General features: G+C 36.9%; 1 protein-coding gene across 7 annotated transcripts in view; it reads left to right on the top strand.

Annotated features, from left to right (window-relative positions):
* Nucleotides 1-25,973, top strand: part of akap9 (A kinase (PRKA) anchor protein 9) — a 268,377-nt gene that overhangs the window by 22,560 nt on the left and 219,844 nt on the right. For all 7 annotated transcript variants that reach the window (XM_051936181.1, XM_051936179.1, XM_051936183.1 and 4 more), the window contains 2 exons: nt 18,876-19,124; nt 24,392-24,436. In XM_051936181.1, coding sequence (XP_051792141.1) covers nt 18,876-19,124; nt 24,392-24,436 — 294 coding nt within the window. The remainder of the gene's footprint in view (nt 1-18,875; nt 19,125-24,391; nt 24,437-25,973) is intronic.

Raw genomic sequence — 25,973 nt, 5'->3', positions numbered from 1 at the left:
AATGGACATACTCCAGGTTAATGCCTTGGAGCATTTTTTAAAAACTCCTTTTTTAAGTTGCAATTTTTCTTTTTTCTTTTTTTTTGGAAATAGTTCTAATAGACTTTAATGTGTATTGCAATATCATATACTAACTAGATTTGCAATAATTTTCCAGTTTCAGTGCCACTGACATCTGATCAAAGTACTCTCTGGCCTCCTGTAATGTTGTAAGGAATGTGGACACTCCAGTCATCTTCCATCATAACAATACTGGGCTGCTTTAACACATTTGTTTTATAGAATGCTCAGTAATGGCTGGGGGGTGTTTTTTTTTTTGTTTTTTTTGTTTTTTTTTGGTCTCGCCAGCTGTTGTTCTGGCCATAGAATCGAGCTTATTGTTATAATAATTTATAAGTTAAAAATAAGTTTAGAAATGTAACCTATATTTGAGAACTGTCATTTTTATTACTTGACTATTTATATGTATTTTGGAACATTTTTATTGATATATATTTGATATATCTATAATAATAAAAGGCAAAGCCCTCACTGACTGACTGACTCACTCACTGACTCACTCATCACTAATTCTCCAACTTACCGTGTAGGTGGAAGGCTGAAATTTGGCAGGCTCATTCCTTACAGCTTACTTACAAAAGTTAGGCAGGTTTCATTTCGAAATTCAAAGCGTAATGGTCATAACTGGAACATATTTTTTGTCCATACACTGTAATGGAGGAGGCGGAGTCACGTATCGCGTCATCACGCCTCCTACGTAATCACGTGAACTAAAAACAAGGAAGACATTTACAGCACGAGTCACACGCGGGAACGAAGGTAAATGACGTTAATTTTTGACTGTCTTTTAATACTGTGTTAGCATACATATTAACACGTGCAATTAAACGTGTGCATTTACGGGGTGATTTCTCAGGCTTAAAAGCTCACCTTTTATCAAACGCGGGAAGAAAGGTAACTGACGTTGTTCACTGTCTTTTAATACTGTGTAACCATACATATTAACACATGTCCAATTAAACGTGTGCATTTACGGGGTGATTTCTCAGGCTTAAAAGCTCGCCTTTTACTAAAAAGGTAAATGCAAAACTATTTTCAATCAGTTTATTGAAACGCTCCCGTTAAGGATTGCAATAACATATTCGCGAGATAAAAGAACGAAGTAGGGGGAAATGGAGGAACAGCCGCAAACAGCGAAGAGCAAAAAATTGATTAAACAATTGAGAACGGAGCGAGTTAAGCATACAAGCATGTTCATAAGGTAAACAAAGCACAGTGTAAAACGTAACTTTAAATTAAGTTTATAGAAACGCTCCCGCTGCGGATTGCAATAACATATTCGCGAGATAAAAGTTTAATGAGAAGACACGAGGTATAAACGAACCACACGCCGTGGCGCAACGTTAGGGGCAACAGTTTCAACCATTCTATGATCTGCTTCTCGCAACTGAAAGACGGCACATGGCGGATGTTAGCCGACTTGCTGACCGCAACGTTAGGGGCTTCAACTATGGCGCTGACGCCACATCTCAGTGCCAACACTTTGCAGACTGTACTTAAAAGACACGCCCTCCTCACTGGACAGTTAAAAACACCAATCAAACTAACGATGACATCAAGTATTACCCAATCAAAAGTATGAAAGGAGGCATCTTCATAAAATGCGTGTGGGATGATTTGCATGAGACGCTGCTTTAAAAAAAAAAAGATAAAAAAAAATACGGGATAAATCCCATCCAGTATTGATTCAAAACGGGACGCGCAATTTCATTCTCAAACGCGGCACGATTCCGTATTTTAAAGGACGGGTGGCAACCCTACAGTGCCAGGTAACCACCCATACAATCAGATTGTGATTCAGACTAGGAATGCAATGAATGTAATTACCCCGATCTACATACAAGGCGAAAGTCTTGCAACATTCAAAGATGATGGTTTGGGATAAATACACCATACAACATAAAAGAGCTTATGAAGCCTTGAACCGAAAAAAGCAAGATCTCAGAGATGGTAAAAAAAAAAATAGGAGGTAATGTCGTTTTACTCGCTGTAGATTTTAGTCAAACATTACCACTTATTCCACGAGGGAGACCAGCAGATGAACTCAACGCGTGTTTAAAATCCATGCTTCTCCCACGCTCGGTTATATGTCGCGTGTTCTCGGGTAGGTGCACCAAAAAATGTATACATTTAAGCATGTAATGGGCAAACAAAAAATGAGGTATACCCGAAGGCACTGCAGTAGTACTTAATGTAACTTTACTTCTTAAATGTTAATGTTTTACTGTTTAATAATTTATACGCTTCTTATATGTTGTTCAAATTCTTTTATCAAAATACCACTGACAGCGCAATGCACGATAACATGGAGTGAATACACCATACGCATCCGCCCACGGCTGCCCTGCTGTGCGCAGATAGGAGTTGATTCTACAATAAAATAAAATAAAGATAAAAACAGTAAAACAATCATCACCCATAAAGCGTGTGTGTGTGTATATATGTGTGTATATATATATGTTGATATGTGGATGTGTATATGTATATATATATATATATATATATATATATATATATATATATATATATATATATATATATATATATATATATATATATATATATATATATATATATGTAGATATGTATATATATGTGTATATGTATATGTATATATATGTTTATATGTGTGTGTGTGTATTTTATATATATAAAACACAGCAACACTCATAGCAATGACAACACAATTACATTGACAATCATGTTACGTTCTTTTTAAAATGTTTCCTTTTTTTTTCATAACCTCTTTAACACACTACTTCTCCGCTGCGAAGCGCGGGTATTTTGCTAGTTTATAAATATAATATATATTTTGTATTTCAGCTTGTATATCCTTTGCGTAACTAATTTTTTTCTTAATTTCTTGTAAAGCACTTGAGTTACATTTGTTGTGTTAAGATGTGGCATAGAAGATAAATGTTATTACACTTAATCATAATGGCAAATCTTAGTTGGATAAGTCCTAATGTTTCTGCAAAATTTTGTGTGCAGGTGCAGAATTTCACTGTTTCTAAGCGAGACTTGCAGCAGGATACAATGGAATCTCTTGGGACTGATGCAGTCAAGCTTTGGGGTTAATAGGCTATTGGAAACTCTATATTACTGCTATTAGATACACTCACAAAAGCTGAACTGCCCATTACTTACTTGTACAAAATTAAAACTACTGTAGATGAAGCTGATATGAAGAATCATGATCAGAAAAATTGAAAATGGCAGTAACTAAATTATATTGTATTGAATATAGTCAAGAGCTGTAACAAATAAAGCAAAAAAGACAGTATATCTAAAGGAAAAAACTAAATTCAGCTAAGTTAACTTAAATTTGTAATGTTTTTCTGCTATTTTTTTGTCTTGATTTGCAAGTGCTTATTAATAACAGCATATCAAAATAGTATTTTAAATCTAAATTTGCTGTGCTGTATTTCATGCGCAGTTATGCAAATTATTTGTTATTGTTGGACATGTTTGTTAAGCCTGTCTCTATTATGAATGCATGTAATGTGAAGGCATAATTTGCTTAATCCACAATTGCATTTTATATCTCATATTTTGGTTTCCTAAAATTAATAAATATGATGAATCACAAATCTTAGAAATTATCCAAAATATAACATTGTACATTACAATTTTAAGCAACTCTGTCCTGTAAATAGGACATGATTATATTTGTGACATACTCTGTTGTTGCTAGAACCATATTTACCCCATGTTATCGGTAGTCTTGGCGAATGTTTGTTGTCGTGGCACCAGGCCGTCAGCGAGCGCTAAACCCGAACACACAAAGAGTCCCGGAATTAAATAATCGAGTGGTTTATTCAACACAATATCTCCAAAGTAGCACAAGCACAAATCACAGGTTCTCTCTCTCTCTCTGTCTCTCTCTCCACAATACTTCAGTTCTTATCATCGCACTGCCCTCCTCCAGTCGACTGTTGCTCTGTATTATCCCAGCTCCAACTTGCCTGGATAAGGGAGTGAGTTTGCTTTTATTAAAGACCTGGGAATACTTCTGGTGCCAGGGGCACTGCCCAATGGAAGCACTTCTGGATTATACGGAAGTCCCATAAATTAGGGAGTGCATTTCCCGACAGCGCCCCCTTGTAGCACCCATGGTCCCCAGCAGGGTGGTGTTGCTGGACTACATCTCCCAGCATTCCCTGCTGGTTCCCAAATGGGCGCCTATACGGAGGGCTGCTGCCATCTCATTTCTTGGGGGAATAATGCTCTACGGCATCTTTTATAACTGATGGGCTGTCCGTCCATCCCTTCTGGCTATCTCTTGTGGGTCTGGCTCTTTCCTCTCTCCTGGTCAGGATGCCCATCTGCCTGCTTGGAGCCTTCCATACATGTAAGGAACCATCTTCTTTTCTGGTTGGGATGCCCGTCAAACCCTTGTGGCATTTACAGTGCACATACTCATGATATTCACATTAGTGAGGATAATGGTCAAGGAATCCATGATGAAATGTAGCCTGCAGCATTTGAGTGTCAGTCTTCCAGATATTTTTGTCCTAGATTAATGAGGCTTGGGTTTCTGTCAGTCAAAGTATGTATGTCAGGTGCATGTAACAATTTGAATAAAGTGATGCTTGACATAGTAAATACTCCTATTTTTAGTTACTAAAATTCCAATTTGAGTTTTTGGGTGGGTGGGTCTTACGTAAGGGGTACGATGGGAAACTGTAGTGCTTCCAATTATTCTTTTTGCAATTTAATGTAAACAAAGTATTTCTTAACTGTTGATTTAAAGTACCTCCAGGTTAATCTGGTCAACCTAATTATCAGGCATAAAGCTAGGCTCAGCCTCCATATGCAGTATTTAAAGAATGTTGTTGGCATTAATTATTATGCTGACATACTTTCATTTATTATTGAAGAAATGTTTGGAAAATGCTGTACAGTTGTCTGGTTTTAGCCTAAGCATTTTAGCAGGGAAAGACAAAGTGGTTTGGTGCCCTAACAGAAATTTTCAAACCTTATGCATTGTTACTGTTTGTTGTATAGCAGCTGCAAGGAGCTCAGATTCTCAGTCTTTAACATGGTTATTTATTTTAATTTGGGGATGCAAGGAACGCACCCAGCCTTGACTCGGCTCGAGCTCTCTCTCTCACACACACACACACTCACACACACAGACATGTTATACAGCAGCTCAAATAAAAAAAAGTTTGTTAAGCAAATAATGAAGGCAAAAAAAAAATTAACAGACTCTGCATGCAAAATCATACCTACATAACTCCAGCGATTTATTAAACTAACACAAATACAAAAGAAACCTGACAAAACACTAAATTACCAATGGTTAACACTTAAGACAAAAGTCCAAATGCAGACCAGTACAAAAGATACAGATGAAGCTGAAAAATGAACTGAAGTGGATGAATGTCTTAGGAAATGATGGTTAGATGCATTGTTAAATTTGTAATGTATTTGAAAAAGTGAAAAACCTTGTGAATGTTATGGAAAGTATTGTTCTATCATGTCCTGTTGTTACGTGAAGATTTGTGGTCATTGGTAGCATTCCCAAGGTGAAGATGTATTCCAGGATGAAATTGCACAAATAACCAGATACAGGACAAGAATGTAAATCCAGAAAAAGACTGTAATCCAATGGATGATTGAATTTGTAATCCATTTGAGGGGTGAAGTGTTGCTACAGATATACATCAGTCAATCTCAGTCCCTCCTTCTGGTGTTTTACAGCACCTTTTTTAAAGTAGCACCTCAGCTTCTTCAACCCAGCAACCCCGGCAGTACTGCCACTACAATTGTTTATGAAATGAATGAGGAGGGGACAAGTGCTTTGCACATTTGAGTATTAGACTGCCATCAGGTTTTACTATTAGTAATACTGTTAGCTCAGCTGAACTTTCAGTGCCCTACATAATGCTTGAGTGAAGGACACATTTTCCCTTGATTTACCCCTCTGCTCCACAGTTTAAAATTACAAATCAAACAACACGTTGAGGACTTTAATTTAAGGGTACTTGCATATATTTCAGTCACAGCATGTTGAAATTAAAATACTTTTTTATATATGGCCACACTAAATTCCCCCAACCCCCTTATTTAAGGGTAACTTAGCAATGGCAGGTATATTAAAGAAGTCATATTTAGTGTTTTGTTGCATGACTGCTTGAAGTCTGTGATTCATAGACATCAGCAGGTGCTGAGTATCTTCTCTGGCGATGCTCTGCCAAGCCCCTAATGCAGCAATCTTCAGCTTCTGCATGTTTCGGGGGCTTGTCCCTTTTAAGTTTTCTCTTCAGCACATTGAAGGTATGATGAATTGGTTTTAAGGGTTGACTGGTTCGGCTATTCAAGAATTTTCCATTTCTTTAGCTTCGATGAACACATGTGTTGTCTTATCAGTATATTTGGGACTGCTACTTTGTAGCATGAAGCACAGCCCAATAAGTTTGGAGGTCTTTACTGAAACTTGAGCAGATGTTTCTATACACCTCAGAAGTCATTATGCAACTGGTGTCAGCAGTTACATCACCAAATAAGTGTGCCAGTACCAGTGGCAGCCATACATGACCAAAGCATTACACCCCCACCATCACGTTTAACAGATAAGGTGGGATGCTTTGGATTTTGGGCAGTTCTTTTTCGTCTTCACACAGGTTAATCTTTGTCTTTTCACATGCCTTTTTTTCCAGAATTCTACAGGATCTTTTAACTACTTTTTTGCAAACTGTAATCTGGCTATCCTGTTTCTGTGGTTTGCATCTTGCAGTGTAGCCTCTGTATTTCTGTTCAAGAAGTCTTCAGTGGGTAGTAGTCTCTGCATCCACATCTGCCACCTGAAGACTGTTTTTGATCTGTCGGACAGGCATTTGTGGCTTTTCCTTTACCATAGTGAGGATTCTTCTGTAATCAGCAGTGAAGGTCTTCCTTGGCCTACCAGTGATTACCGAGCTTATCAGTGTGTTCTTTTTTCTTAATGATATTCTAGAAAGTTGAATTGAGTAATCCTAAGGTTTTGTCATAGTTTGTAATGGTTTTATTCTTGTTTTGCAACCTCATAATGGCTTATTTGACTTTTTTGGCACAGCTCTTGTCCTAAACTTGAACAATGGCAACTACAGACTCCAAAGGCAAGCCTATGTATCTTATGCCTAACCTAATGAAACACACAAGTAATCACAAACACCTGTGAGACCAATTGTTTGTAATTTTAAACTGTGGAGCAGAGGGGTAAATCAAGGAAAATTTGTCTTTGTCCTAAACATTATGGAGGGCACTGCATGCATAGCTAATAATACAATCAACTCTGAATAATCTAAAATTCTCTGTGGTTACATAGCCAAGACATCTTCCTGAAGTGGAGTTTTTTCATTGCTAAATGAATTTTCTGACTGCTGCAGCATACTGAAATGTATTTTTGAAATATTTAAAATTATATACACTACCAATCAAAAGCTTGGATCACCCAAATATATTCATGTTTATGTTGGAAATTGATATCTTTTTTATTAAGATACCATTAATTTAAAAGTACAGCTGAAACATTACTATTGTTGTTAATGGATATTAATGCCTGAAATGCCTGATTTTTAATTTATTCTTCACATATGACTGCAAAGCCCCATTTTCACCAACCATTAGTTTAGTGCTTTAATGGTAAACATTCTTAGCTCATCCTTAACTAGTCATATTTAAATGCTATCCAATTATTAGAAAAACCTTTGTTATTGCATTAACACCAGTGAAGCAGTTTTTTTAGTTTTTTTTTTTTTTGCAATAAAGGAAGTACATTTTCTTACCTTGGGTTCCAAGGTACTAGCACTCCTAAAATTCAGTTCTTAATAAATGGCCAAAATGAAACCGCTTTCTCAAGAAACATGTCAGTCTGTTTTTTTGCCAGCATGCTCAAGATTTCATACAAAGGTGTCTATTGTTGTCTTGAGAAAACATGGCAAATTGGATCTAACAAAAAGAAAAAAAAAAAGAAAAGACGATTCTGAGATACTTATCTCAATAAGCTTTTCCAGTCATCTTTGTCAAGTGTGGCAGGGCACAATATCCTGTTGAAAGAGGTCACTGCCATTGGGCATTACCATTGCCATGAAGGGATGTACGTGGCCTGCAACAATCTTTAGGACATTAGAACAATCTAGTCAGGAACAGGCCATTCAGCCCAACAAAGGTCTCCAATCCTATCCACTTAATTCTTCTAAAAAATATCAAGTCTAGTCTTTACGTAGGCGGTACATGTCAAAGTAACATACACATGAATGCCAGGACCCAAGATTTCCCAGCAGAACATTACCCAGAGCATCACGGTGCCTCTGCCAGCTTGACTACTTTCCATAGTGCATCCTGCTGCTATCTCATCCCCAAAAGAAAACTAAAAGAAAACTTAATTTATCCAACCAGGTCAACTTCTTTCATTGCTCCATGGTCCTGTTCTGACGTTTATTTGTCCATTGTAGGCACTTTCGGCAGTAGACAGGGTCAGTATGGGAGCTCTGATCAGTCTGCAGCTACACAGCCCCATACACATTAAGCTGTAATGTACTGTGTAGTCCGATATCTTTTTCTCATGGACAGCCTTAAGTTTTCCAGCAATTTGTGCCATAGTAGCTCTTCTTTGGGATCTGACCAGAAAGGCTGGCCTTTATTCCCCACAGTCTTCAATGAGCCTTGGGGACCCATGACCCTGTCGCTGATTCACCAGCTGTCCTTCCTTGAACCACTTTTGGTAAGTACTAATCTCTACATACCAGGAACATCCCAAAAGACCTGCCATTTCAGAGATGCCCTGACACAGTCATCAGTTGATTAGTGTAGGTCATTTTGTAAAGTTTTGTTAATTTTTGGAATGTTATTTAAGTGCGTTGACTTATGTTGTCTTGTTTAACATGCAAACTTTGCATTTTTATGGATGTGTTTCACTACACTACATTCAATTTATTTGATAGGAAATGTTAGGTTAAATTCTGCTAAGAATAAGTATGTACAGTGCATCCGGAAAGTATTCACAGCGCATCACTTTTTCCACATTTTGTTATGTTACAGCCTTATTCCAAAATGGATTAAATTCATTTTTTTCCTCAGAATTCTACACACAACCCCCCATAATGACAATGTGAAAAAAGTTTGCAAATTTATTAAAAATAAAAAAATTGAGAAAGCACATGTGCATAAGTATTCACAGCCTTTGCCATGAAGCTCAAAATTGAGCTCAGGTGCATCCTGTTTCCCTTGATCATCCTTGAGATGTTTCTGCAGCTTAATTGGAGTCCACATGTGGTAAATTCAGTTGGACATGATTTGGAAAGGCACACACCTGTCTATATAAGGTCCCACAGTTGACAGTTCATGTCAGAGCACAAACCAAGCATGAAGTCAAAGGAATTGTCTGTAGACCTCCGAGACAGGATTGTCTCAAGGCACAAATCTGGGGAAGGTTACAGAAAAATTGCTGCTGCTTTGAAGGTCTCAATGAGCACAGTGGCCTCCATCATCCGTAAGTGGAAGAAGTTCGAAACCACCAGGACTCTTCCTAGAGCTGGCCAGCCATCTAAACTGAGCGATCGGGGGAGAAGGGCCTTAGTCAGGGAGGTGACCAAGAACCCGATGGTCACTCTGTCAGAGCTCCAGAGGTTCTCTGTGGAGAGAGGAGAACCTTCCAAAAGGACAACAATCTTTGCAGCAATCCATCAATCAGGCCTGTATGGTAGAGTGGCCAGACGGAAGCCACCCCTTAGTAAAAGGCACATGGCAGCCCGCCTGGAGTTTGCTAGAAGGCACCTGAAGGACTCTCAGACCATGAGAAAGAAAATTCTCTGGTCTGATGAGACAAAGATTGAACTCTTTGGTGTGAATGCCAGGCGTCACGTTTGGAGGAAACCAGGCACCGATCATCAAGCATGGTGGTGGCAGCATCATGCTGTGGGGATGTTTTTCAGCAGCAGGAACTGGGAGACTAGTCAGGATAAAGGGAAAGATGACTGCAGCAATGTACAGAGAAATCCTGGATGAAAACCTGCTCCAGAACGCTCTTGACCTCAGACTGGGGCGACGGTTCATCTTTCAGCAGGACAACGACCCTAAGCACACAGCCAAGATATCAAAGGAGTGGCTTCAGGACAACTCTGTGAATGTCCTTGAGTGGCCCAGCCAGAGCCCAGACTTGAATCCGATTGAACATCTCTGGAGAGATCTTAAAATGGCTGTGCACCGACGCTTCCCATCCAACCTGATGGAGCTTGAGAGGTGCTGCAAAGAGGAATGGGCGAAACTGGCCAATGATAGGTGTGCCAAGCTTGTGGCATCATATTCAAAAAGACTTGAGGCTGTAATTGCTGCCAAAGGTGCATCGACAAAGTATTGAGCAAAGGCTGTGAATACTTATGTACATGGGATTTCTCAGCTTTTTTATTTTTAATAAATTTGCAAAAACCTCAAGTAAACTTTTTTCACGTTGTCATTATGGGGTGTTGTGTGTAGAATTCTGAGGAAAAAAATGAATTTAATCCATTTTGGAATAAGGCTGTAACATAACAAAATGTGGAAAAAGTGATGCGCTGTGAATACTTTTGACAGTTTCCGGCGCCGCCGAGAGTGGCAGCCTTTTCAGCATGTGAATTTCCCCTTGGGATTAATAAAGTATCTACCTACCTACCTACGTACGTACTTACTTACTTAATTTCCGGATGCACTGTAAGCACATGAATATCGCATCACCTTTGTCTTCAATTTTGTTTGATCATATGTGAATTCATTTTCATTTATTTGCTTAAAAAATGCATGCTTTAATGGATTCTTCTGATTCTTTGTGCATTCTATTCCATTGTAGTTTAACTGAAAAGTTGTTTGTCTGTTGAGGATAATATAACTCATTAATAGTGATAATTATTGCAATAATTATCACTATCACCCAAAGTAAGTTGTAATTTTTTTGTTAACTATATTGTCTACCCTAGTGGAAGATTCACAAATCATTCTTCCCACAGTGACTCTCCTGGGCCATCCCTACCACCAACACACTCTCAGGTTTTGTTTTCAGCACAGGTGTCAACGTTTGTGCCTTGGCACAGAGCATCTGAAAGCCGTAGATGGTAGACAGACTAGTATTTTAGCTTAAACTTGTAAATGAAAAAGTAGGCCTGGTGTTCACTATATATGGCTAATATGCTATTTCTTTTTTTTTATTGTTTGTACTCGATTTAAATCATTCTCTTGTTTTTCATGTTTTAGCTGGTTAAGATAAAGATGTTGCCTTGAAGTATGAAAATGTCTTGCAACATGTTAACATTCATACGATTATTGGTTGTTAAGGCATTTGCTTAAAGGTCTTCAAAATCTAGATTTTTATGTTTTTAGGCATTTATGTTCAATTCTGGTAATGCTGTAAATCATTTGATAGTACTGTATATTATGATATTTATAAGCCTTTTTGTTTCTGCTATTCAAACTTAACTAATCATCAAGGAATAAGTATAATAGTTATTGATAATCATTAATAATGAATGATATGGGAAAAATGTATGGTAATAACATTTCTGGTCATATCAACCAGCCATACCTCTCAGTAAAATGGGCTGTTTGAAATTACTCTGTTGCCATAATAATCTGCATTTAAATTTTCAAACATGCTCAAAAACCTGAAAATATCACACTGCTGAAAAAAAATACAGTATAAGATGTACTCATTGCTCCAGTGAATTGGCAGTTTAAGGCAGCTTTCATCAGTCAGAAGATGACAAACATTAAACATTCTCAAGTTATTAAAGTAGAGAAAAGCCAAGCAAAATGACACCTTTTATTGGCTAATTAGAAAGATTACAATATGCAAGCTTTCGAGGCAACTCAGGCCCCTTCTTCAGGCAAGATGTAATGATTACATCTTGCCTGAAGAAGGGGCCTGAGTTGCCTCGAAAGCTTGCATATTGTAATCTTTCTAGTTAGCCAATAAAAGGTGTCATTTTGCTTGGCTTTTCTCTACATTCATAATGGCTAACACGGTACAACACCCTAGTACTCAAGTTATTAAACAAATTATCATTGTAATTTCTGGATTTCGGAATTTGTTCTGTCCATTTTTGTTTATAGTTGATAACACTTTAGCCTTACTGTGTAGTTTTGCTTAATCACAAACATGAGAGAACATGGGGGGTCATGAGGTCTTTTGAAAGGGGTGTACGGCGCTCCCGATATCTTTGCAAATGGACAAAGATTCAATGTCTTTAGAGTCCTCATGCTTCCTGTTTTGCTATATGGTTGCGAGACATGAATACAGTCCAGTGAACTGAGATGAAGACTAGACTCCTTCGGTACAGTGTCTTTTTGGAGAATCCTTGTGTACCACTGGTTTGACTTTGTGTCAAACGAGCAGTTGCTCACAGAATCCCGAATGATGCACATTACCTACATTTTGAGGGAGCATTAGTTACAACACTACAGCCATGTGGTGCGATTCCCTGAGGGTGATCCGGCTCATAGGTCTAAAAACAAAAGTTTAGAATACAATATTAATGTAGTGTTTGAGTTAATTTTTTATAATATATTTTTGTGTTCATTGGGGGAAAAAACACAAATCCACATATCATCCTTTAAATATCATCCATTTAAAAAAGAATATTCTTCTCAAAGATGCTGATTGTGCTTATATTGTGGGGAATGAGTGCTGTTTACAAAAACCATTGCTGTTAAAAGCTGCAGATAACCCTCCACCATGTATATAAAGCTAGGCCAGCAGAAAGTATACCTGGACTGCCAGGCTTGCAAAGATGGTTGCCCAGAAGACTACTATATACATTTATAATGTCTCCACCCCAGATATTATATTTTTAGCTATGTTAATGCTGCATGTCCTCTGTAAAAACTGCTTCTTGTTAGGTATCGTGTTATTACTCTATCTTGAGATCCATCTCACCATTTAATACATACAAAGTTTTGCTGCTTTGAATGATGACAGATTGCCCTCAAAACTAACCTTAAAATGGTCCACTGACAACAAAATTTAGGTTTTGTGATTGCTTTCCCAGTCCTCGGACATAAACCCATTGAAAACAATGGGGATTGGCTGAAGAAGAGAGTCCTCAAATGTGGACTTTGAAACCTGAAGGATTGTTCATTGGCAGTGAATTGGGGGAAAAATCTGGGAGCCAATCCCAGCCAACATTGGGCACAAGGCAGGAAACAAACCCCTAGCAGTTCGCTAGCCCACCACAGGGCACTCACGCCAAGCACACACTAGGGGCAATTTCGGATCACCAATGCACCTAACTTGCATGTCTTTGGACTGTGGGAGGAAACTGGAGCACCTGGAGGAAACCCAAACACAGACACAGGGAGAACATGCAAACTCCACGCAGGGAGGACCCGAGAAGTGAATTAAGAACAGTTTTATTAATTTTGTGGATCATGTAATCAAAATGATGTCCACTAAATGTGTTAAATCTACCATACTAAAATAAAGAACAATAATGGTATGTTTAAGGATGTAGAAATTTTGTCTTCAAGTTGCAGCAAATGTAACAGGGCTTGTGGTTTTGATTCCAGAAGAGCTGGCCATTTTAAAACTAAGCTAACAAAAAAAAAAAAGTACAACCCCCACTTGTTTCATGGTTTTGTCATAATTATGGACTGGTCATAGTAAAAAAGCTCTTAATCAATAACAAGTAAAACATGCGTACTCTAATATGGATGTGTGGAAGGTAGTGGACCAAAGCTCGGAGGAAGATGAAATAAAAAGTCAAATCCGGCAAAGATCATTAACAAATCATGGGATGAACTCCTTCCCAGGGGGATCCCAACCTAAACCGAAAAGGCAAAAACAGGAAAAATTATTATCAAAAGAAAGGTCAGGCCAAAATGATTCTTAGAAAAGCATGCTTATTTTTAAATCTTTGAATATGTCAGGAAAGGGGCACAGCTGACCCAGCATGCTGTATATAAACCAGAAAAGGTCACTAATACTTAGAACGAGAACACAGTCTTGAACCTAAGTGAAGGGAGGAGAAAACAAGGGTTAGGTTTGGTCAAGCCATGTGTGTGAAACCCACCCTAAAAGTCATGGAGTGCTAAACTGGAAAGAACAGCTATTTTGCAAAGACTGGGTAGTAGGATTAATGAGGCCATAAAGAGAAAGGCAGTGGGCCAGACAGAAACTGTTACCATGACAACTCAGTGTCAAGTGAGGTAAGTTTCATCTAAATTGTATAGTATGCTTTCCAGTGAAACTGGAAAAAAATGCATTAGTTTAGTCCTACTTTGACCATGTAAAGTAGGTATGCTGAACCCTGACCGTGAAAGACTGTAAGCTTTTGTTCTCCCCAATTTCTTAATGACAGTTTTTCTTGTTAAATGAACTAAAGTGGCTTGCTTAAACTTTTCATCCGCTGTTTTCGAAATTAATGCTAATATGACTTTTACTTTGGTCACTCCATATCAAATCAACCAATGGCCCATGCAATTTGGACTCAAAAATTCTGGAAAAATTACCAGGTGTACCCATGTTAGTCAGGAGACACCTTGTAAATTAAGATCAATACTTTCTAAGATATAGCCAGTTTACCGAGGGGAGGGAGGTATCAATTTTATCCAGTCACATAGCTCAAGAACTAAACCACTGAGCAGGCTCAGACTTTGCACGCCGGGTCATTAATTGGTATAGTATGTGACAAAATTAAAACATTTGGTCCAGATCCTGCGTGGTCAATCCCCCAAACCTTGAAATTGACCAAAATTTAATTAGAGTTTTTGGCTTAGCTTTGTTTAGGCCTAACAAACACAGATTTGTCAGCAACACACACTTTTGATTTTTTTCCTTGTTCAGATAACTATATACTGTAGGCTTTCTGAAATAGCAATAAACATAAAAGTAACTGTATCAGAGTTTGAACAGCAGACCTCTCAAATCCAAAGACAATCATATTGTATTTCATTTTCAGAGTGTCATGAGTTAATGTGCAGATAATTTAAAAAATATTTTTCATTTATTCTACATTGTCCCTTCTTTCTCAAAACACAAACCATACTTTTCTTATGCAATCTTTCATGTTTGTTTTTCATCCTAAACTTAGGACAGAATGCACCATGTGTCAATAATGGTAATCACTGAAGTTTCAATCAGTAAGTTATCAAAAATGTCAAACTTTTTTTCATATCAAATGACAATGTCCTATCTCATGTTGCTGAACAGAGAATGCCATTCACCATGGCCAAAAGAGTACCTTATACTTGAGAATTACACTGTTACATTCCTATAGCAGACAATCTGGTGAAGACAGTCAATTGACTTTCTGAGTATTCACCACTGAAGCAGCTGCTGAGATTCTGTGTTCTCACAATCATATTCCTGGTGGATCAAATGTGTCCCTCAGATTAGACCAGTTGGAGGCTATGTTGGGTGCATGTATGATGAAAAATGTTGGATTAGTGTGATTCATGACGAGAATGAAGCAGAATTAGACATCCTGTATGTTTCATGCATCCATACTATCCTGTGCAGTCCTTGGGCACCTAGAGGTGATATTTGGTAGGTGCCATTACAGTGTGCCATTGCACTGCTTAGTGCACCTACAGTGGTTAGTGGGTGGCAGTACCATCTTGATTCCAAAGTCAAAGATGCCCTACACTCTGCACTTCAATTAAAACAGAAATGATATAGGTTACATTCCTACAGCTGCAATACCAAGATGTTAACATTTCATTGTAACTAGTGTTGTATTTAATGATAAATCAAGCAGCAGTTGCTCATGTGTTGTGCTTAATGTGCCTTTGGTGATTTATTTTTTGCATTTATCCTATACCCATTGGGCAGAGTAGTGGCTCTGAGACAAGCAATCTGTGCCAGCAATTGAAAGGTTGCAGGTTCAAATCCCATAAATGCCAGAAGTAACTCTACACTGTTGGACCCCAGAGCAAGGCACTTAACCTGCAATTGCTCCATCCTGGGTATGACATTATTTTGCATCCAGCTCTGCAAGCAGGTCCTCCAACTTGCAGAGAAAACTTGGGGGTTGGTGGTAGTATTGGCACTCCAGCCACTGTACAAAAACCTAACACTGTTCAGGGTGGTGTTGACATGTCACCCGTTTCATGGCTGCGCTTGAATCTCAATCAGTGTGGTTTGCTGTGTGGTGGGTGTGGCAACGTGCTGTAATAAGCGCATGCTCATCAACCTTAGTGATGATGAACTTGATGATTACCATTACTGACAAATGGTGAATTTAACCTATGTTTAGAATGGAAAATAAAAATAAAAGTAAGACTTGTTTTTTGAGAAAGAAGGAACCATGTAGGATATAGGAAAAATAATCTGGACATTCCCACAGTGCATTAAGCTTGTCTGATAAATAGACCCAATATGATTTTTTGCCATTTATTATTATATATAACTAGGGGGTTCTGTACCCTGCTTGCTTCGCTCGCCAGCCACTTCATGTCTCTGCTGCTTGCGTATGTGGATTTCACTTTCACCAAACAACAAATCTTTTAATTCTTGCGGATATGCCTCTTCATTGGGAAGAAACACTACTTTTCCCTGATGGCAACACGAATTAGACAATTTACAAGTCTCCAACTTAAAGTTTAAAGCCGAACAATATCTATATACTTCTGTCATATAATAGTAATAATTAGTAATAATTTCCGTTTGTTTGTGCTAATGCGATCTTTACTATCAGTTTTTTGAGACTTTCGAATTTTAGTACTTTCATAATCTCTAACCTGCTCTGCATGTGCATCGCTCCATCATTTTGAACCTCTTTGCGACGTTCTACTTTGTCTTCTACTCTTTGTCTTTTATTTCTGACCCTGCTTGGAGCTGAGAGTGCAGAAACTGTCTGACAATAGTATTTACACAAATGAGAAATGATTGGACCGTGGGCGTGGTTGTAAATGTTTGAGAAGAGGGCGGGAATTGTCAAAATCTCTTGGCAAAAAGTCTCATCTCGCGGGACCTGAAATTATCTCAGAGAAAGTCTTGTCCCAGGATTTCCTTTTATAAATAAAGAGATATAATTGGGTCACAAGTTTAACATTTCTTAGTACATCTGTATTACCTTCCAGAAAAATGTTTGACATTAGTTTAGTATCTTTTTGTCCCTGCATTTACTGTATATTTAACTTTTAACATATTACTATATTTCATAACAGTTTTTGCATTCTTTTTACTCATCCAGTTGCCACATCTTGCTTTTGCATTGTTCAACTAAATATAAAAATTGTAATGTTAATTTAACGTTCTCAATCCTGTCTAATCCAGTTCTGGGTCATGGAAGGATATTGGAAATAAATTTATCAATCAAAGCTTTTTCAGCATTCAGCTGTATTTTACAGCAAACTTTATTCAAAAACACAAATGAGATTTTATAAGTAAATTGATTCTGGTACATACTAAAAAAAAAAAAAAGTGGGCTAATAAGGTATTTATCATGCTATTGTGCACATTACAAAATGAATAAAGGACATTACTCTGGTATCATTTTCTGTATCACTTTGTGGGTGAGCATGATGTTTTTTATTTTTACTGACTATATGTTAAGGCATGTATTTAACTACATCAAAACAAAAAATGTAAATATGTAACAAACAGAATTAATGTTGTTTCAGATGCCTGTATTTTAAATTATATATAAATTCACCTGTTTTTATTTTAAGTTTGAAGCAACCTGGTCTACTGTATTGCCAAGTGGTTTCTTGCAGATTCTACAGTGTTACATTTGCATTATACTCAGTTTAATTACAAATGTTATTTTAGATATATTGAATTGGTTTTATTTATACAACAGGTGCTAAATACTGGTTGTCTCATAATTAAGAAGTAGTTTAAAGCTTAAGATTTAACTCTAACAAAACACACACTAAAGTCTTTAAAAGATTAGCAGAGTCTGAATATTAAGTACTTGTAATTTAAGTTGGCATTTTGAGCCAAATCTTTGTGAGCAACTAGTAATCATGTGTTATTTTATCTTGTAATTGTATCTAGCAATAATTAGGTGTTTTGTTACCATGAAAACTGTATACTGTCTTTCTTGTTTGTACTTTTCTCTTTTTTTTTTTTTTATAATGTTCGTTTTAAAATTTTTAGAAACCTTATTTTCAGTAATGACAGTTTTGCAAATATTTATTTCTGTCCATGCTTTAAAAGGGACATTTTGATTTTAACATTTCATTTTCTGAGTGCTAATGTTTATTTGTAATTAATACTTTGTTGAATGTGTTTATTTTGTTGTTTTTTCTGAGTTTAGTTTTAATATATTAAGTTAATTTACTGTTTGATACTTTAGTTTAAATGTTTCGTCAGACATTGACATTGTAAGTAGAGCATAGTTTACATTGATGTTAATTTGTTGTAAGCGACATTAAGTCGGCATTTGTGCTTAAAAGTTGTTAAATTAATCCATTTAAGAGATTACACTATCAGAGTAGAAAGAAAATATTGAGCCAGACACTAGAGGGTTTTGTCTCGTAATGTAGTCAACCATATATTGCCATGTTTCGTGTAAATTTTACCAAACTTTGTAGTGTTACGGTGAGTATTAAAATTACAATTAGTTTTAAAGCTTCACACAAAATTAAATTTGCTTGCATTTTTTATGTGTTTTGATTTTTTAATTATGTTTCTATGTCTTAAATATAACAATGTGAAGATTTTTTTCATGGTAATGTTAAGTGAGTAGTATATTTAATGGTGTAAAGAGACAACTCACTAAAGCCTTTATGTTTAGGAATTACTGCAGAACACTTGAAACAACTAATGTGTTTTATTTCCAGTGTACTTTCGAAGCAATTGCTTTAATCTCTTGATTTGCAAGAAACATGCATTTTGAGTTAATGGTTTTATTTTTCAGTTAGCTGAATACAGACAGAAGAAGGCACAGGCTGATGGTCAGAAAAGACTGAAAAAGAAGAAAAAGGTATCCGGCTGTACAGAAGAAGGACATATACAAGACTGTCCAGATCATGTGCACTCACAGAGTGGAGAAACAAGCCAACAGAGCACAGCAAAAGGGGCTTCCACTGATGCTGCTGATTTTAGTATATCAAGGACACTTAGAAGTGGAGATACTATAAAACATGATCAGATCTACACAATAGAGGTATGGATATTCTTTACCTTGTACCAATTTTCTCAAACTGATGCATGAAAAATTTTAATAGTCTGTGTATCTCTCTAATATCCGTCCACTTAGTTATCATATCATGGAACACTTTTTAATCCCTTCCCAACTAATTTTATCAATATTTATACTCCGTATTAATCCCGTATTTGCTTTTCAATTTAAAGAGAAACATAGTCATTGTTTAAGTATTATTAATCATTGCAACTGTTTGTAACAAATTAGATTAATGCTAACAAACAGAGAAATGATATCAGACTACTAAGTTTCCAAAACGATTATGCTACCAACAAATCAGTTTTATTTTTATATCACCGTATTCTTCATTTAAATGTGGATTCATAGACAAGCATGAGCAAGTAGCAAACTACTACTTGTGTTCGTTATTAATCTTTCTTGCAAGGAAAAAGGAGTCCGATCCTTTTAATTTCAGACAAAGACATACTTTATTTTAATTACCTTAAATCCCTACTAAATATAAAAGATTCACACTTATGCATATGAATACAGTACAAGAAAAGCCAAGGTATGTCTTTGACTATAGTATAGTTTAAACACCATTACTCTTGAAGTTTTTAATATAATATTTTAAATATTGTTGCAGTAATGTGCAAATCCAGCTTTACTTTTGTTCCTCATTACTTGGTTATAAAACACCTACAAGATGTCAACAGGAGTCTCCTTCAAAAAATGGTTCCAGTCCCATTAAACACATCCAAAATTAGACTAATTTTGCTCTGACCAACTCAGCCACATTCTTTAGCTCTTTCTGTGAAATTCTTAGTTTTTTTATGGGTTATTTGAGGGTTATAATATCTCTAAGTCATGAGTCTGGCTTTGGACTGCCTGGTTCACCTTCCTTGGAAGGAAAATTGAAGGAGGTAAAAGGGAGCTGTTCAAATGTCTGTTAACCGGTGGAAATCATATATAGATGTTTCTTTCAGTTAGATTTAATCAGGTTTACTTTGAACCCTGCAATGATATATGATATTCATTCAGTACTTCTGGAACATACTGCATCTTTACAAGCTAGATGTATATGAAAGAGTGTATTATCTGTATACATATCCATTTTGTTTTTACTCTGAGCTGTTTCACTGTCCATATTTGCTATGTTTAAGTGCAAATGTTGCTACTCAATTTAGACTTTTGACTAATTTTTTTTTTTTTCTTTGCCCTGTTAAAATTATTTTTGCAACAGATTCAGATCCGAAATAACTGTACCGATATTTATCCTGAAGTTAATAAAAATTAATTTGTTAGACAAATGTGACCTAATAGACAATCAACAATACCAGCTCCATGTTGACTTCTGAAATAGTGACTTTATATTGTTTACAGTGCAGAATATCTGCAAATTCAAAAGCGCATGATGACAAGTGCACAAAGATGATCAAAGATCATCACTACTGGATCTATATCTAACCATTACTTTGAGGGGATTTGACATTCTTAGAATGTAGAGGAGGACATTTAGTTACTTACAGCAGTGTCTACCGGCACGACTCTAAAGTAATTGGAGAGGACTTTAAATTGGACACTGAGAACTCAGCAGCATATTGCATATGTGGCTCAAATGCCTCAAGACCGAGAAACATGATTGGCCATTTTGACAAACTACTGATTAAAGAAAACCTGATGTTGATTCTCAGATAGAAAGAGGAGATTATATTTGAAAATAACTGTAATCGTATTTTCCCAGATTTCTCCCCTTCAGCAGGTGCCAAACAAGCTGCATTTTACAGCATTAAACAGCACTTATGTAAGGCCCAGGAGAGGTGGAGATATGCTTTAGAGAGGAGAGGAATGAAGGTCAGTAGGAACAAGAGAAAATACATGTATGTAAATGAGAGGGAGATTAGAGGGGAGTAGAGAGGCCAAGATGAATGAATTTAAATACCTGGGATGAACAGTACAGAGTAACGTGGAGTGTGGAAGAGGTGTAAAGAAGAAAGTGCAGGCAGGATGGAGTGGCTGGAAAAGTGTCGGGAATGATTTGTGACAGATGGGCACCGGCAAGAGTGAAAGGGAAGGTCTGCAAGATGGTAGTAAGACCAGCTATGTTATATGGGTTGGAGATGGTGTCACTGACCAAAAAGCAGGAGACAGTGCTGGGGTTGGCAGAGTTAAAGATGTTAAGATTTGTATTGGGTGTGATGAGGATGGACAGGAGTAGAACGTTAGAGGGTCAGCTTGGGTTGGTTGGTTGGGAAACAAAGTCAGAGAGTCGAGATTGCATTGGTTTGGACATGTGCAGAAGAGAAATGCTGGACATATTGGGAAAAGGATGATAAGGATGGAGCTGCCAGATAACAGGAAACGAGGAAGGCCAAAGAAGAGGTTTATGGATGTGGTGGGAGGAGACATGCAGGTGGTTAGGTGTAACAGAGCAAGATGCAGAGGACAGGAGGATATGGAAAAAGATGATCTGCTGTGGTAACCCCTAATGGGAACGGCTGAAAGAAGAAGAACATCATGCAGCCTCTTGTTTCCATCCAAATTGAAAGTGGCTACTGAAGGTCAATTCTATATCTTTGTCTCCTGAAGAAGCAGAAGAGGAGCTAAAAAGACTGATCCCATCTTTAATACTGATCAGTCTTGAAGACTCGGACAGCATGTCAAAAATATATAAAAACATTATACTCTCTTTCTTTCAAAGATCCTAAGGTACGATGGGGAAAGGATCTCATACTTAAAATCTCAGAAAAGTAGTGGAAGGCAGCCATGCACAGAATACACACTAGCTCCATATTCACAAAGCATTCAGTCATTCAACTTCATATCATTCATTGATCATATTTTTCTCATTTAAAATTGATAAAATGTGTCCAGGCCAAGATTCAACTTGTGAACGTTGCAGTCTAGCTTCAGCTTCACTGGGCCCCATGTTTTGGGCATGAACCAAATTAACATCATTCTGGAACAAAATCTTTGAGTAACTATCATACATCCTTGGTGTTACAATCACTCCTAACCCATTAACAGCTGTGTTTGGTGTAGTCTCATGTGGAGAAAGACAAACTGATTGTAATTGCCTATACCACACTACTAGCATGTAGACATATCTTACTCAACTGAAAGAATCCCAGCCCACCTGTTATAAATCAGTGGGTAACTGATGTTCTGTAATATTTGAATTTGAAAAAAAATCAAATACTCACTTTGATCTTTTCAGACCTTTTTTAAAATTCGGGAAGATCTAATTAGTGAAATTTTAGAATAAGCATTTATATCGGAGAAAAGGACATTCACCCTTATTTGTTGTTTTTAAATATTTGCTTTTGCTTTTGGCTCTCTTCTCTTTCCCTCGTGTGGGGGTTGAATTCTGGTTTGTTAAGTTTGACTTGATTATATGTAATGTTATTTTCTTTGTTGTATAAGTTCGATCTGATCTATGGAATATAATTTTCTTCAAATAAGATCTATAAAATAAAAAAAGAATTAACTATGACAGAATTGGGAAAGAAAGTTGATGCTAAGGATAACTTATCCATGGCCTTAGTAAGATCATAAAGTTTCTGGCTAGTTTACAGTTGCAAGGAAATGTTTGTGAAATCTTGGAAATACCTGGATATCTGCATTAGTTACTCATGAAAATATGTTCTGATATTCCATAAAAGTTGTGCTATTAGACAAACACTTAAGCTTCACATAATAATGACCAAACACCTCTTCTTGTCAATACTGAACATTTTTTTAAAATTCATAATCCAGGCTGGAAAAAGTATGTGTGCCCTGTGTATTCCACAACTGCTAGCACATTTTTTAGCAGCAAATAACCTCTGCCAAATGTTTCATATAGTTGTATCATATCTGCACAATGGTTAGGAACATTTTTAGACCTTCCTACCCTCTGCAAAGCTTTTTCAGGACATTATTTCTGGGATTCATTGCTTCCTCCTTTAAACTTTCATGATACAATTTTGAATCACTATGCACCTAACCTGCATGTCTTTGGACTGTGGGAGGAAACCGGAGCACCCGGAGGAAACCCACGCAGACACTGGGAGAACATGCAAACTCCATGCAGGGAGGACCCGGGAAGTGAATCCAGGTCTCCTTACTGCGAGGCAGCAGTGCTACCACTGCGCCACCATGCCGCCCATGCTGGTGACTTTGCTACACATTAAGAAACATTTTAAGAAACAATCACATCAAATAATGCAGGCAGTGAGACATCTGCAAAGTATCCCTGGCTTGGAAGAATGTACCAAGGTTCTTAGTGATGTAGTAGCTGACGAAATCCCTCGTCCTCATCTAGGGAAAAAGCTTAGTCAGTAGGTTGGTTAGTAGTTATGCCTTTAGCTCTGGTGCCGTCTTGAGGAAATGTCTTCATGTTCTGAAGGGTTTGCTGTATGAGGCTACCGCCAGCGTCTGAGTTAACTTTCATTTTGGTTGCATTAGTTGCTAAAAATTCTGTGTATAATTCGTTACGGTGGTTCTTCAGATGGTTAATTAAATTTGTGATATTGAAAGATTTAATTCTAAAGTCTCATCGCATTATCTCAGTTTTGCAGGCAGAGCTCATAGCAACTATATGGTCTTCATTTTTCACAGAAAGATATGACCACACGGCTGACATGTTGCTTTACTAATGATATCTGCCCAATGAGTAAACAACTCGTGTAGTGCTCCTGTCAGCAAAACTAGGAAACCCTTTTTTTTTTTTGTGAGCGCAAGGGGCTGTGCTTGCATGCATGTTTTTCTGTAGCTTAATGTCTGCCTCGCCAAACAATGAAATCAACATTTAATTATTTAGTGAACTGACAATGTTGATAAGCCGAATAGTATCAGTTGGCCATATTGGTTTAAATGTACATATCTGACCGATTTCGATGTCGTCATTTTTAATGAACATCGGCTGATAACAATACGGTTTCCGATATATTGTGCATCTCTATAAACTGTTTTTTTTTTCTTTCCTTCAACAGTACATTTTTACTTTAGTTACACAACTTTGTACAAGATGTGATGTTAGTTTCTTGCATATCAAGCTATAGTCATATTTTTCAAAATTTTAATTCAGAATAACTTTATATTATGTCACAATAGTTTTTACTACATAATAATACAATTGTGTTCTATGTATTTTAGGTATATTTTAGTACATTAAAAATTGTAGAATTATAAAAAGAGGTAGACACTCTTGATTTTTGTGTGTTCCCATCTTCTGTGCTGTTTGTATCCTCTTTAATGCTTTTTTGCTGCTTTGACCATTTCTTAGTGTCTTTTTTTTTTTTTTTTAGCCTGAGAGTGAACTTTCTACAACAGCTGATGATTACTCTTCTGAGGTAAGATTTTAAAATGTTAAATATTAAAATTATAGTGACTCGAATATTTCATTGTGAGTTTGGGGTTTGTGTCCAATATTTTGTTTTTCATGTTTGTGACATTTTTAGTGTCAGTTTTTGTGATAAACTGATTTAAAACACGCATTACTAAAAATGAGAACTCACACCCTTGTCTCAATTTTTGCTCTGTCTCTCTGTTGCCTGCACACTACTTTTGTGTAGCCCCAGGGTGCCTGCAGCTTTAGCATCAACTATTCCCGGGACATCAATAGATATGAAACCAAAGATGGACCACTGCAATGAGGACACAAACAACAATATTGGTGCAAGTGCACTGTGCATGTTATTCCCAACAGTTAATGGGCAAAATCTTTTTCAATAAATAATCTATGATAAAATCAGTGTCTAAGTGGAGGTTAAAATCCTTAAGTAAAGCAAATAAACAGAATAAGAAGGTTAAAGTCAAGAATTAAAATGAAGTCAGGATTGACATTTAGTTTTTCCTTTCTCTAAAACTCAAGCCCCCATTGCATCCCTCTTTTGAATTCTTCTCTTTTCATCTTTCTGGTCTACTCAACAGAGTGAGACGCCAGTGAGCACTTGCAACATCCTTCGTCTTTTGTTCCAGACACCACCCCTCTGCATACATGGGGACCTCTGAGCCATGGTCCCTTTTACCACCACCACCATTCTTTGTCATAAATGGAAACTTTAGCTTGGATCTATTTATCATTCCTGCTTCTCTTCATTGCTCATTGTGAGTGACCCTACCCCAAGAGTACTGTTTATTTCCCTTTGCATGAAGCTTCCCTGACTGCCTTGCCTTCATTCCTCTGCACCCTGCTTAATGTCGATCCTGGCCTCTTTATCTTTTCCTTGAGCTACCTCCACTCTGCCGGTTTCCTTTTTCTATCTCATTTTCTTGCTGTCCTGATCTCTGGCTCTCTCTCTCAGATCCCTTTTATCCCCTAAGTGTGCCAAGTGACCTGTGGAACATTCATGCAGGTTAAATGCAATTAGCATATTCACTAATATGCTGCACCACACTACTCAGATTTATTTGATGCTCTTATTTAAAAAAAAAAAAAGTCCCGTGAATTCCCACACCATTAGCATTATGATTAATACCATTGATCTTTTTCCAGTGAGTTCATTACTGAAAGGAAAGTGGTATTCCGTTAGAGATCCTGAGAGCAAAGTGCTGAAAACCAAATCAAAGAAAACCTATTGAATATGTTTATTAGACAATCCAGTAGTTTAGTTGGTGTCTTTTTTTTGTTAGAAGGAAACATAAATCTTTATACTGTGTATTGATTACAGGGAATTATGTAAAATTGCAATCAAGTTATTATTTTATCCCTCTAATCGCATTCATTTTAAACTAAATCAATATTTCAATCATTTTTATAGAACTGTATTTTGGAGTAAGAAATTAATTGTTAATCAGTCAATTAATTAATCATCAGCTTTACTTTTCTCAGTGCCAATAATCAATGACACATTTCTGTATCTTTTCATTTACATCTCTATGTAAATG

This window comes from Erpetoichthys calabaricus, chromosome 13 (genome assembly GCF_900747795.2).
Source record: "Erpetoichthys calabaricus chromosome 13, fErpCal1.3, whole genome shotgun sequence".
NCBI lineage: Eukaryota > Metazoa > Chordata > Cladistia > Polypteriformes > Polypteridae > Erpetoichthys > Erpetoichthys calabaricus.
The sequence above is the reverse complement of the archived record's forward strand: the minus strand, read 5'-3'. Positions and strand labels throughout refer to the sequence as shown.